Below are 14429 nucleotides of genomic sequence, written 5' to 3' on the forward strand. Positions count from 1 at the left end.
AGAAGCCATGGCAGGGAGCTTGCATTTTATCCGGACAGCCATGGGAGGCTGCTGGACTGTTTTCAACTGGAGAGAGAGGAGGAGAGGGAGGAAGAGAGAAACAGGAAGAGGGAGAGAGAGAGAGAGGTGGAGAGAGAGGGAGAGGGGGAGAGAGAGAGAGAGAGGGACAGGGGGAGAGGGAGAGAGGAAGGGAGAAGCCTGGAGAGGGAGAGAGAAACAGGACGAGGGAAGGAGAGAAGTGGAGAGAGAGGGGAGAGAAAGAAAAGGGGAGGGAAAAGGAGAAGGAGGGAGGGAGAAGGCGAAGGAGGGAGGTGGAGGGAGAGGGAGAGGGAGAGAGAGAAGGGAGGAGGGAGAGGGAGGAGTTAGATGTTTTTGTTTTGTTTTGTTTTTTGAGACAGGGTCTCACTCTGTCGCCAAGGCTGGAGTGCAGTGGCATGTTCACGGCTCACTGCAGCCTCGACCTCCCCATCTGAAGCAGTCCTCCCACCTCAGCCTCCAAAGTAGCTGGGACCACAAGCGTGTGCCACTATGCCCAGTTAATTTATTTTAATTTTAGAGACAGGGTCTTGCTATGTTGCCCAGGCTGGTCTCAAACTCCTGGGCTCAAGTGATCCTCCCACCTCAGCCTCCCAAAGTACTGGGATTACAGGTGTGAGCTGCTGTGCCCTGCTAAATATTTTAAAATAGTGTCTCTGGCTGCCATATGAATTACTGGATGGAGGTGGGCAGGGGGAGGGGAAACAGGGAGACTAGGCTGGAGGCTGATGAAGTTTCATCCCTGGGTGTCACATCTGCTTTGGTCTTGGAAAGGATGGAGCTGGTGGGGCAGTCTGGGTGGGGATGTGAGTACTCCTTTTTCCTTACCAGAGTTGAGCAGCTTTTGGAAGTCATTATTATTTAACTATTTTCCAACCAAAAGTTAACTCAGTTTTCCAAAAGTAGAAATGAACTATTTGTATAAATTTAGGGTAAAAAAAGAATATTTTAAATAAGACTCACTCCAGCCTGTCCAGGACAGCTTCGCAGTATGCCATTGCCTGTACCTGTGATTTTTGTGGCCCTTGTCATTTCTGTCCATTGCTTGGCGTATTTCACTCTAGTGGGTTACTGAGTCTTTCTCATCAACCCCTCTTAGGAATTTGCAGTCTTTTAATTCTTTGATCCTTGGAAATGTCCCTCTGTTCCAAACTGAAACCATTCTGACGGCGCCTGAGATCATCCTTCATCCCAACACAAATGAGATTGACAAGATGTGCTTCCATTGTGTCCGGAATTGTGTGGAGATCACCAAGGTAAGAGTGGAGGTGCCTGCGTCCTTGCTCAGATGGCGTCTCAGGATGCCTCCGCCTCCCGCAGTGCTGGGACTACAGGCATGAGCCACTGCCCGCAGCCCAAGGTGGAATTCTTGGCTTCCTGCCTTGTGACTTGGTCATCCCCCAGTTTTCCCCACTTCAGAAAATGGCACCAACATCAACCCAATTGCTTGAGCCAGAAACTCGTCCTTGTTTCTTTTTCTCTCACCCAGCCCTGCCCAGCCCATCGGCAAGTCGTCCAAACATACCTCCCATCTGTCCTCTTCTCTCCTGTCCCCCCAGTACCTTCCTATCCCAAGTGGCCATCACCGCTCTCGTGGACTGTCTCGGTGACTTTCCAACAATCCATTCTCCACCACAGGTGGTCAGAATTACCTTAAACAAATACAAATCAGGCCAGGTGCAGTGGCTCACACCTGTTATCCTAGCACTTTGGGAGGCTGAGGTGGGAAGATTGCTTAAGCCCAGGAGTTCCAGACCAGCCTGTACAACAAGCTGAGACCCCCATCTCTACCAAAACTAAAATAAATTAGCTAGGCGTGGTGGTGCACACCTGTGTTCCTAGCTACTTGGGAGACTGAGGTGGAGGATTGCTTGAGCCCAGGAGTTCAAGGGTACAGTGAGGTATGGTTGCACCACTGCACTCCAGCCTGGGCAACAGAGCAAGACCCTGTCTCTAAAAACAACAACAACAACAACAACAACAACAACAACAACAACAACAACGACGTATCATTTCGTGTCATCCCTGATGTAAACTGCCCCACCCACCCCATGACTTAATTACACTTAGAACATAATCCAGATATCTTTGTGTGGTCTATGAGGCCCCCATGCTCTAGCCCCTGGCTGCCTTTCTGATCTCAGTCCTACAAGGATCATGCTCCCTCACACTGCAGCTTGACTGGCTGCCTGATTTTACCCCCAGCAGGTACCGTGGGTTCCTCTTGCAAGGATTTCCGTAGCTGTTCCCTCACCTGGAACATTCTGCTCCCTTGACCTTCTTGTCCTCTCTCTCCCATCGGCCCCATCCCATCTTCTTCCTACCACGTACCACTATCCGACTTTTTCTTATTTTTTCCCTTGCTTTTGTATCTATTGATCCTATCAGGCCACTAGAATGTAAAGGGATCCATGGGCATACCGACCTTGAGTGTTTTGTTCCCTTTAGAATCCCCAGCACCAAGAACACCTGGCACACAGTTGGTTCTCAGTAAATGTTTTTTGAATGAACATCTGCTGGCAGATAACCCAAAGTTTATGTCTTACCCCAAACTGGAAAACAGAGCCGTCCTTGTAGGTATGGGCATGACTCCCGCAGCACGCTGGCATCTTCCTCTTCACTTGGCTTCTGCAGCAAGTCAGACATGTTTCAGGCATTTTTAGGGGCATAAAAGTAAGTATAGAAATCAGAATAGGGGGCTGGGCGCGGTGGCTCAAGCCTGTAATCCCAGCACTTTGGGAGGCCGAGACGGGCGGATCACGAGATCAGGAGATCGAGACCATCCTGGCCTACACGGTGAAACCCCGTCTCTACTTAAAAAAAAAAAAAAACTAGCCGGGAGAGGTGGCGGGCACCTGTAGTCCCAGCTACTCGGGAGGCTGAGGCAGGAGAATGGTGTAAACCCGGGAGGCGGAGCTTGCAGTGAGCTGAGATCCGGCCACTGCACTCCAGCCTGGGCGACAGAGCGAGTCTCCGTCTCAAAAAAAAAAAAAAAAAAGAAATCAGAATAGGGAATTTCATTTCACTGTACTTAAAAGTTGATGAATAAGGCCGGGCACAGTGGCTCATGCCTGTAATCCCAGCACTTGGGTGGCCTAGGCGGGCGGATCATGAGGTCAGGAAATCGAGACCATCCTGGCTAACATGGTGAAACCCCATCTCTACTAAAAAAAAAAAAGAAAAATTAGCCAGATGTGGTGGCAGGCGCATGTGGTCCCAGCTGCTTGGGAGGCTGAGGCAGGAGAATGGTGTGAACCCAGGAGTTGGAGCTTGCAGTGAGCTGAGATCGCACCACCGCACTCCATCCTGGGGGAGAGAGCGAGACTCTGTCTCAAAAAAGAAAAAAAAAACTGATGAATAAACAGTACATGTTTTATAATCCATGCTAAGACAGTTATTTATTAAGCCTCTGTTACATAAATTCTCTTACAGGTGCTATATCTTATAGGTGCTATGTATGTTTCCTTTGTAAGGGAAACAGCAATTTTTAAGGGGTACATAAATAGGAAAGTTGGCTTGTAAAACATTATGAATATTAATCACAATATTTCATGCCAACTTAACTTTCCTCCTTACTAATAGATGGATTTGAGGCTTGTAGTGAAGCCTGTATTATTTTAGTTTCATAAGTTTCTTTTAAATGAGAAGAATTTTTACTTATTCTCTTAGATAACGTTAGAAATGTATTTCATTAAAAAGATCTCGGATGGCCGGGCGCGGTGGCTCACGCCTGTAATCCCAGCACTTTGGGAGGCCGAGGCGGGCGGATCACAAGGTCAGGAGATCGAGACCACGGTGAAACCCCGTTTCTACTAAAAATACAAAAAATTAGCCGGGCGCGGTTGTGGGCGCCTGTAGTCCCAGCTACTCGGGAGGCTGAGGCAGGAGAATGGCGTGAACCCGGGAGGCAGAGCTTGCAGTGAGCCGAGATCGCGCCACTGCACTCCAGCCTGGGCTGGGCGACAGAGCGAGACTCCGTCTCAAAAAAAAAAAAAAAAAAAAAAAAAAAAAAAAAAGATCTCGGCAAATGAACATGCATGACTAGGCCACTTAATATGGTTGAACTCTTTCATCTTCAGGATTCCTGTTTCATGGCAGAAAATAATGAGCCGAAGTTTTAACTAGATTCTGAATTTTACCTCATCTACTAAGTGGAAAATGATAATACTATTCACCTTCTAGTGCTGTCGGGAGGATTAAATTATATAACATGTGTGTACAGCTTAGTGCACTGTTTGGCAATCAGTAGCTCTGAATAAATGTTAGCGATTAGTGTTAGTATTACCTTTTTTTTTTTTTTTTTTTTTTTTTTTTGAGATGAATTCTTGCTCTTTTGCCAGGCTGAAGTGCAGTGGTGTGATCTCGGCTCACTGCAGCCTCCACCTCCCGGGTTTGAGTGATTCTTCTGCCTCAGCCTCCCGAGTAGCTGGGACTACGGGCATATGCCACCACGCCCAGCTAATTTTTGTATTTTTATTTTATTTTTTGAGACAGAGTCTCGCTCTTTCACCCAGGCTGGAGTGCAGTGGCGCAATCTCTGCTCGCTGCAAGCTCTGCCTCTTGGGTTCATGCCATTCTCCTGCCTCAACCTCCCCAGTAGCTGGGACCATAGGCGCCCGCCACCATGCCCAGCTAACTTTTTGTATTTTTTTAGTAGAGACGGGGTTTCACCATGTTAGCCAGTTTGGTCTCGATCTCCTGACCTCATGATCTGTCTGCCTCAGCCTCCCAAAGTGCTGGGATTACAGGCGTGAGCCACTGACCCTGGCCTAATTTTTGTATTTTTAGTAGAGACAGGGTTTCACTATTTTGGCCAGGATAGTTTTGATCTCTTGACATCGTGATCCGCCTGCCTCTGCCTGCCAAAGTGCTGGGATTACAGGTGTGAGTCACCACGCCCCACCTAGTGTTTGTATTACTATTATTAGTAATATTGGAAATAGAAGTATTAGGTCGGTGCAAAAATAGCTGTGGTTTTTACCAATAAAAGTATTGGCAAAACTGCAACTACTTTTGCACCAACCTATAGTAGCTGTTATTCACATTTTACAGATGGTGAGCCTACTGTTCAGAGAAGTAATGTGTAACATATCCATGGTTTGCTGTTAGAACTCACACTTGATTAAAACAGAGCCTTGGCCAGGCGCAGTGGCTCACGCCTGTAATCCCAATACTTTGGGAGGCTGAGGTGGGCAGATCATGAGGTCAGGAGATTGAGACCATCCTGGCTAACACGGTAAAACCCCATCTCTACTAAAAATACAAAAAATTAGCCAGGCGTGGTGGCGGGCACCTGTAGTCCCAGCTACTCGGGAGGCTGAGGCAGGAGAATGGCGTGAACCCAGGAGGCAGAGCTTGCAGTGAGCTGAGATTGTGCCACTGCACTCCAGCCTGGGCGACAGAGTGAGACTCCGTCTCAAACAACAACAACAACAAAACAAACAAACAAAAAGCAGAGCCTTAACTCTACAACAGGGAGATGTCAAATTAACAGATTTGTTCTGGGACACTAAGCAGTCAATTTGCCTGAATATGTGTTTTTTCCTCTGTATATATGGAAATAAAGGTTTTTAAAATTCATCCATAGTGTAGTTGGCTTTTATTTTATAACAAACCACTTCAAAACTTACTGGCTTAAAGCAATAATCATTTAACTCTGGGTTCTGTGGGCTGGGTTCTGCTGAGCAGTTCTTCTGGTCTTGGCTGGACTCACTCATGTATCTAGCAGTTGATGACCTCAAGCACAGCTCCGATGGCCGGCGGCTGGGATTCTCCTGTATATGGCCTTACGTAATGTAGTAGGCTAGCTCGAGCTGTTGGTTGCAAGGTTCTGAGAGAATGAGAGCAGAAGCCACAGGGCTTTCTAGAATCCTTGGTTTGAACTTGCATAACACCATGTCCACCCCTTTCCATTGGTCAAGTTAAGCCACAAGGCTCGCTCCGGAAGGGAAATAGGCTCCATCTCTTGATGAAAGGAACAAAGGATTATGGTAATTTTTAAAGTGATTTTCCATTACTGGCAAGACTTATTACTGAATACTAATATATACGTTGAAGGCAAAATAGATACTAAAATACTATCTTTTCTCCTAATTCTTACTTTGCCAGCATTTTGTTCGTTGGATGAATGGCAGCTGCATAGAATGCCCCCCTCAGAAGGGGGAGGAAGAAGAAGTTGTTATAATAAACTTTTACAATGATATCTCTCTGAACCCTCAGATAATTGAACAAGCTGTTATGATCCCCCAAAATGTCCACAGGATTCTGATCAATCTTATGAAGTATCTACAAAAATGGAAGCGGTATCGACCTCTCTGGAAATTGGACAAAGCTATTGTGATGGAGAAATTTGCCTCCAAGAAACCTCCTTGTGTAGCATATGATGAAAAATTGCAGTTCTATTCCAAGATAGCCTATGAGGTTATGCGCCACCCTCTAATTAAGGATGAGCATTGCATCAGACTTCAGCTCGGGCATCTGGCAAACACAGTGCAGGAAAATGCCAAGTCCTGGGTGATTTCGCTTGGAAAACTTCTCAATGAGTCAGCAAAAGAGGAGCTCTATAGTCTCCATGAAGAGATGGAGGTACTCAATCGCTGTGTGTAATTGAACTACTTTTCGTGTGAGTTGGGTCTTCTTTTGCGTCATTACTGTTTTTTCTGTGTTTGCTTAGTGTTCTTTGTACTTTCTGTTATAGCACCTGGCCAAAAGCCTTAGGAAGATCCCCAATACCCTTGAAGATCTCAAGTTTGTCCTTGCAACAATTGCAGAAATTAGAAGTAAATCTCTAGTCATGGAATTAAGATACAGGGACGTCCAGGAGCGATACCGTACCATGGCAATGTATAACCTCTTTGTAAGTCAACTTGTATTTTCTTATGCATTTAACAATTGGATTGACCACTAATGACCTTTTTCAGAAATGCTTCTCAAGTATACTGCCATTGATTCATTTTCAAGTAAGTAATACATTGTAAATGTAAAGCAATGCCACAGTTATTTAGAATAATGAAAATATAGAGTATTTTTCAATCTGTATGGCTCGAACGGATTGATCTGTAACTATACTGTTTCCATTCTCCCTCTTCCTTTCTTCTTTTTTTTGTGTTAATTTCCTTTAAAAGATAAAAAGCTATTGCAAAAATAAGAAGAGAGTGAAAGATTTAAGATGATAAAAGAAATCAGTAGAAGATAATTCAATCAGTCTTGCTTTGTTTAGGGTTGTTAAATTTGGGTTCTCAGGATCTTTCAAAGTCAGGGATGAGTTTTAGGATTTCTGGGTTCCCCCTGAAATTATATGGAAATTTTATATACTGTACGTTTTTCTGATGATGAAAGAATCTCAAGTTTTTGGCCCAGGTCTACTGCTCAGCAAGGGCGTTTGAGAGCGCCACATCCTAACCACTAGGCTGCAAGGGGCCTGGTGTTTGAAGCAGTCGAGCAACAGAAATGCTGAAAGACAAACTTCATACACATCCTGATTTATTCATAGCAATTTGTTTCTCTTCTCTAGTTTGTATTTCTCCCTCAACCAGGTAGATTTTGTCAGACTTTGCTTTACCGGCTTACATCACAGAAATAATAGAAGAATCGCTGCAACAAAGGATTTTACATTAAGTGTGTAATGAGTCACACTCAAAAAATGAATCAGAATGTCAAATTCCAACAACAACAAAAACAACAAAACAGCGACAATTGAGATTTTGATTGTGATTGCATTGATCCTGTAGATTAATCTGAGGCAAATGGACATCCTGTCGTATTGCGTTTTCCTATCCATGAACATGTTCTCTCTCTCTTTATTTAGGTCTTTAATGTCTCCCCGTAAAGATTTATAATTTTCCCCATAGAGACCTTACCTATTTTTTGCCGGATTTATTGCTAGGTACTTGATATTTTTAGATGCTCTTGTAATTGGTATCTTTAATTTTTATTTTAATTATTTTATTTTTTATTGTTATATAGAAAGACAATTCATATTTGCATTCTACTTTTTTATGATCAGTAATTATTAATTTTAATCATTTATTTATCCACAGATTATTTTGGATTTTCTGGGCACACCGTTATATAAACTGTGAATATTGACAGTTTCATTTCTTCTTAATTTTTAAATATTTTGTTTCTTTTTCTCACCTTATGACTCTAGCTAGGAATTCCTGTACAAGGCTGGATGAAAGGGGAGGTAGAGAAAACCCATGTCTTGTTAGTCTCAGAGGAAAAGCTTTTGGCACTGTGTCATTAAATATGGTAATTGCCGTGTGGTTTATTAGATTAACTCTAATACAATAAGAGAAATATACAGTTGTGTATATTTAACACAATGGGGATATGTTCTGAGAATGTGTCAATGGGCAATTCCATAATTGTGCAAACATCATGGAATGTACTTATACAAATCTAGATGATATAGCTACTACACACCTAGGCCATATGATAGAACCTATTTCTCCTAGGCTGCAATCCTGTACAGCAGGTACTGTGCTGAATACTATAAGCAATGTAATGTAATAGTAAGCATTTGTGTATCTAAACATATCTAAACATAGTAAAGGTGCAGTAAAAATACAGTGTTATAATCTTATGGGAATACTGTCATATATGCAATCCATTTTTGTCCCAAAACATCATTTTGTTGCTCTTTAATCTTTGACAAAAAACCAGTGACTGTCTTTGGCCATTGTCCCTGGTTCCTGACACAAAGCTTCCAAAACACTTGTAATTTCCTGAGTGACAGGGGTCACAGGAACAGATCTTTTGTTACAATATTGTTCTTCGTCTCTGGTTCCTGGCACACAGCTTCTCAAATCCTTGAACTCTGGAGTGATAAAAGTATCTTTTGTACGCAAGTGAAATGACTGGTGGCTGGGAGCCCTAGACAGCTTCAGCGTGGGGGATGGTTGCCAGAAAGATCAAGGCATAAATTATTTAGAGGTTTGGAGCTTTCAGACGCCCATCCTCGCCACCCTTGGGGAGGGAAGAGGGGCTGGAGATTGGAGATCAACAAAGGCTAGTGATCTAATCAGTCATGCCTATATAATGAAATCTCCATGAACATCCCTAAATTATGGGATTTGGAGAGCTTCCAGGTTGTTGACCACACCAAGGTGCTGGGAGAGTGGTGTGCTCAGAGAAGGCATGGAGGCTCTGTGCACTCCCCAGCCCCATACCTTAGCTTATGCATCTCTTTCATTTGGCTGTTGCTGAGTTGTGTCTTTTATAATAGATCAGTGATGGTAAGTAAAGTGTCCTGAGTTCTGTGAGCCATTTCAGCACATGGTCAAATGTGAAGGAGATGTGTGGGGGGGAACCCGTGATTTTGTAGGCAGGTTGAACAGAAGTCTGTGTACCCTAGGCACCCAATACTTGCAACTGGCATCTGAAGTGAGGGTACCCTTATGGGACTTACGCCTGCATTTCTATTGAGTATAGGCCTAGACATGAAGTTGCTGGGTTATAGGAATCCACATGTTCAGCTTTACTAGATTCTGCTAGCTTTCCAAAGTGATAGCACCCCTTTACATCCACACCAGCATGAATAAGGTTTCAGTTGCTCCATATCCTTACAAACACTTAGTTTATTGATCTTTTGGAAACACCAGCTTTGTTTTTTTTTTCTTTTTATCCTTTTTATGTGTGGATATTATTCCATCATCCTCTGGCCTCTATTGTTTTGATGGAGGAGTTGACTGTTAGTCTTTTTGTTGCTCCCTTTCAAGGTAGTCTAGTGTAACTAGTTTTTTTTTTTTTTTTTTGGTCTGCTTTTAAGATTTTTTTTCAGTCTTTGGTTTTCAGCAATTTTTTTTTGAGACAGAGTTTCCCTCTTGTTGCCCAGGCTGGAGTATAATGGCGCAATCTCGGCTCACCACAACCTCTGCCTCCTGGGTTCAAGCGAATCTCTTGCCTCAGCCTCCTGAGTAGCTGGGATTACAGGCATGCGCCACCACCCTGGCTAATTTTGTATTTTTAGTAGAGATGGGGATCTCTCCATGTTGGTCAGTCTGGTCTTGAACTCCTGACCTCAGGTGATCTGCCCACCTCAGCTTCCCAAAGTGCTGGGATTACAGGCGTGAGCGACCACACCCGGCCTCTAGCTCTTTATTTTAAAAAATGATTTTATACTGATTTTATTTTAATTATAAAATTGGACTTTAATATTTATATTTATTTATTTATTTATTTTTTGAGACAGAGTCTTGCTCTGTCACCTAGGTTGGAGTGCAGTGGTGTGATCTTGGCTCACTGTAACCTCCGCCTCTCAGGTTCAAGCGATTCTCCCACCTCAGCCTCCTGAGTAGCTGGAACTACAGGCTCCTGACACCATGCCTGGCTAATTTTTGTATTTTTAGTAGACAAGGGATTTCACCATGTTGTCCAGGCTGGTCTCAAACTCCTGACCTCAGGTGATCCACCCACCTCGGCCTCCAAAAGTGCTGGGATTATAGGCGTGAGCCACTGTGCCCAGCCTAATATTTCTTTTTAACATTTCTTTTTCTTTTTATATTTACAAAGATACGGTCTCACTATGTTGCCCAGGCTGGTCTCAAACTCCTGAGCTCAAGGGATCCTCCTGCCTCAGCCCCCCAAAGTACTGGGATTACAGGCATGAGCCACCATGTCTGGCCTTCATATTTCCATCAGTTTTTGAGTTGGTTTGAATTGCCTAGCCTCCTGTTGCCAGAAGCAGAAGTCCCTGGGAGGTAACTGACGATCAATTTCAGTTCCCAGTTGCTGATCATTTATTGTTTATTCTGTTTTTTGTTTCTCCTAATTAGCCTCCTGATGCAGAGAAAGAACTGGCTGATAAGATTGAGAGCACGTGGTCCAATCTGTTTAATGATTCGGTGAATGTGGAGCATGCTCTTGGGGACATAAAGAGAACTTTCACAGAGGTGCCTTTCCAATTTCACTTCCTGAGTAAAGATATTGAAACATGTATTTGGGCTAAATTAATGTAACCTCGTTTTTCTCAGATTACTCGAGGCGAAATAATGAACTACAGAGTTCAGATAGAGGATTTTGCAAAGCGTTTTTACAGTGAAGGCCCTGGTTCTGTTGGTGATGATCTTGATAAAGGTAAGAATGTTCCTGTGGGTCTTACTGAGCGATCTGAGTATCAAATGTTTGAGTACGTTTTGCTTAAGAATTTTATGGCAAGTGATTGTTGTGCCGTGATTTAAATATTTATTTCTTCCTCAAATACTTTTTTCTTGGCTCCTTTTAGTGGTCACATAAAAAAAAAAAAAAAAAAAAACAGCTGGACTAATACAACTCATTGATTGTTGAGTGCCTGCTACCTGAAGGCGCTGAGAGAAGTGCCAAGGAGCAGCATCCGCTCCTGCAGGGGATACAGAGGTTTCTGCCACAGCTCAGAAATCTTAAACACTAGCAGCTGCCTTTACAAATGCAGTATCTTATCCATCCAGCTGCCTCTCTAACTCCTGTTACATGTATTCTTTGGATTCAGAAGCTTGTCCTCTGCCCTTCACATCACATAGGCTAAATGGTGACAAAATAGAAACACTAAAATTCTGTTTTTTTTTTTTTCCTTTTTTGAGACAGAGTCTCGCTCTGTCACCCAGGCTGGAGTGCAGTGGCGCAATCTCAGCTCACTGCAACCTCCACCTCCTGGGTTCAAGTGATTTGCCTGCCTCAACCTCCTGAGTAGCTGAGACTACAGGTGTGTGCCACCATGCCTGGCTAATTTTTGTATTTTTAGTAGAGACGGAGTTTCACCATGTTAGCCAGGCTGGTCTTGAACTCCTGACCTCAAGTGATCCTCCTGCCTCAGCCTCCCAAAGTGCTGGGATTACAGGCCTGAGCCACTGAACCCAATCCTAAAATTCTTATTCTAAAGAGAATTTGGTAAATACCATGAGACAAAAAATACTGTGGGACAAACCAAAGACTGCTATGGCTTCCAAAGAAATGGGTGACGTTTAAGGATGCTCAAAAAAGGCATCTGGGAAATGTGGCATTTGGCTAGATGATTGTGAGCAGGGATGTAGTGATGTAGAGTGGTGGTCGTCATTGGAATTGGGGGAGAAGCATAGAATTGGGAAATCAGAGTGGTAGGGGAGTTATTAGTAGGATGATGACATTCTCAAGGGGGCAGCAAAGGATGGTGATATTGACCACAACGTAGACCAGCTCAGATTCCCTTAAAATAGTCTCATTTCTGAATGACCTGGTTGTGAGAATTAGACACAATTTTCTAACTGGAGGAGACTGGAGATGTCATTGGTCTTTTGGTTTTAGTTAGAATGGTGCCATGATTCTAAATTTGTCTTCCCGTGTGGTTTATGAGGATGAAATTATAATTGAGGTACATTATGCATGATTTCTTATTCAATTTTGTATACCTTAAAATTGTATTTATTCATTTATTGGTATATTTATTTACTAGGAGTAGAGCTTTTAGGTGTTTTTGAAAGAGAGCTGGCAAGACATGAAAAGAGCCGTCAGGAACTGGCTAACGCTGAGAAACTTTTCGATCTTCCTATTACCATGTACCCAGAGCTGCTGAAAGTGCAGAAGGAAATGAGTGGGCTGAGGATGATTTACGAGCTCTACGAAGGACTAAAGGTGAGCATCTCCCCAAAAGCAAAGGACTCAAGCTCACCGAAGGGGATGTAGGAATTACTTAGGCCCCGCAGACTTTGATGCCACCATAATTATGAGCTTGGGTCCGACTTCGTGGAAACGCTCATTTTGGCCGTGGGCGGCGGGGGGGGATGGGGAGTGATTGCTTATGGGTACAGGGTTTCCATTTGGGATGTTGAAAAAGTTCTGGAGATAGGCCAGTTGCAGTGGCTCACACCTGTAATCCCAGCACTTTGGGAGGCCAAGGCAGGTGGATCACCTGAGGTCAGGAGTTCGAGGACAGTCTGGCCAATGTGGTGAAACCCCGTCTCTACTAAAAATACAAAAGTTAGCCAGGTACAGTGGCAGGTGCCTGTATTCCCAGCTGCTCAGGAAGCTGAGGCAGGAGAATCACTTGAACCTGGGAGGTGGAGGTTGCAGTAAGCCAAGATTGCACATGGCACTCCAGCCTGGGCGACAAGAGCAAAACTCCATCTCAAAAAAACAAACACACAAACAAAAAAACTTCTGGAAAGAGATAGTGGCGGTGGCTGCCTGACATTGTGAAAGTACTTGATGCCATGGAATCGTACATTTTATTTTTATTTTTGAGGCAAAGTCTCATTCTACCACCCAAGCTGGGGTGCAGTGGTGTGATAATAGCTCACTGCAGCCTCAAACTCCTGGGCTAAAGTGATCCTCCTGCTTCAGCCTGCAAAGCAGTCGGGACTACAGAGGTGCACAACCATGCCTGGCTATTCTTTTTTTATTTTTAGTAGAGGCAAGGTCTCGCTATTACCCAGGCTGGTCTGGAACTCCTGATCTCAAGCGATCCTCCTGCCTTGGCCTTCTAAAGTGCTGGGATTACAGATGTGAGCCATTGCACCCAGCCTGGAATTATATATTTTAAAATGGTAAAAATGACAAATTTTATTTTTTATATATTTATATCATCATAGGAAAGAAAACTGTCTTTGGAGGTCAAGGGCTTGGTTAAGGTGTGGGGTAAACTGTTTAGTTGCAAGCGGAGATTAAAAGTTGCAAATGTCAGCCAGGCATGGTGGCTCATGCTTGTAATCCCAGCACTTTGGGAGGCTGAGATGGGCAGATTACTTGAGGCCAGGAGTTTGAGACTAGCCTGGGCAACAAGGCAAAACCCCGTTTCTACTAAAAAATACAAAAAAAGTTCCGGGCACAGTGGCTCACACCTGTGAGCCACCAGCACTTTGGGAGGCAAGGCGGGTGGATCACTTGAGGCCAGGAGTTCGAGACCAGCCTGGCCAACATGGCAAAACTCCATTTCTACTAAGAAATACAAAAATTAGCCAGATATGGTGGCACATGCCTGTGATCCCAGTTACTTGGGAGGCTAAGGCACAAGAATCGCTTGAATCCGGGAAGTGGAGGTTGCAGTGAGCTGAGATCATACCACTGCACACCAGCCTAGGTGACAAAAAAAACAAAATAAAAAAAAAATAAAAATAAAAATAAAAGTTGCAAATGTCATGTCATTTGGGTGCCTCTCATTGGTATATGTTTCCCATGCAAATTCATGCTACTCATTCATTTATCTATTGACTTAGTTCTTTATAGCTCAGTGCTGTGCTGGTTGGAGTGTGGGGTCCAGAAAAGGAGTCATGTCTGCCCGTTCCTGCCCTTCTTGAGCCCCTAAGGGAGACTGACTATGTTAGTCTGGGTTCTTGAGAAACAGAATCAATAGGAGATCTATGTGTTTATGTCTGTATCTGTCTATATCTAACTGGTATCTATACCTATATCTATATCTCATCTATATCTGTATTACATTATCT

General features: G+C 43.8%; 1 protein-coding gene across 1 annotated transcript in view; it reads left to right on the forward strand.

Annotated features, from left to right (window-relative positions):
- The window catches only part of DNAH10 (dynein axonemal heavy chain 10), a 176708-nt gene that overhangs the window by 47716 nt on the left and 114563 nt on the right, over window positions 1–14429 (forward strand). The window contains exons 19-24 of the mRNA XM_045366751.3: window positions 1136–1292; window positions 6145–6621; window positions 6734–6892; window positions 10812–10928; window positions 11010–11112; window positions 12443–12621. Coding sequence (XP_045222686.2) covers window positions 1136–1292; window positions 6145–6621; window positions 6734–6892; window positions 10812–10928; window positions 11010–11112; window positions 12443–12621 — 1192 coding nt within the window. The remainder of the gene's footprint in view (window positions 1–1135; window positions 1293–6144; window positions 6622–6733; window positions 6893–10811; window positions 10929–11009; window positions 11113–12442; window positions 12622–14429) is intronic.

This window comes from Macaca fascicularis, chromosome 11 (assembly GCF_037993035.2).
Source record: "Macaca fascicularis isolate 582-1 chromosome 11, T2T-MFA8v1.1".
NCBI lineage: Eukaryota > Metazoa > Chordata > Mammalia > Primates > Cercopithecidae > Macaca > Macaca fascicularis.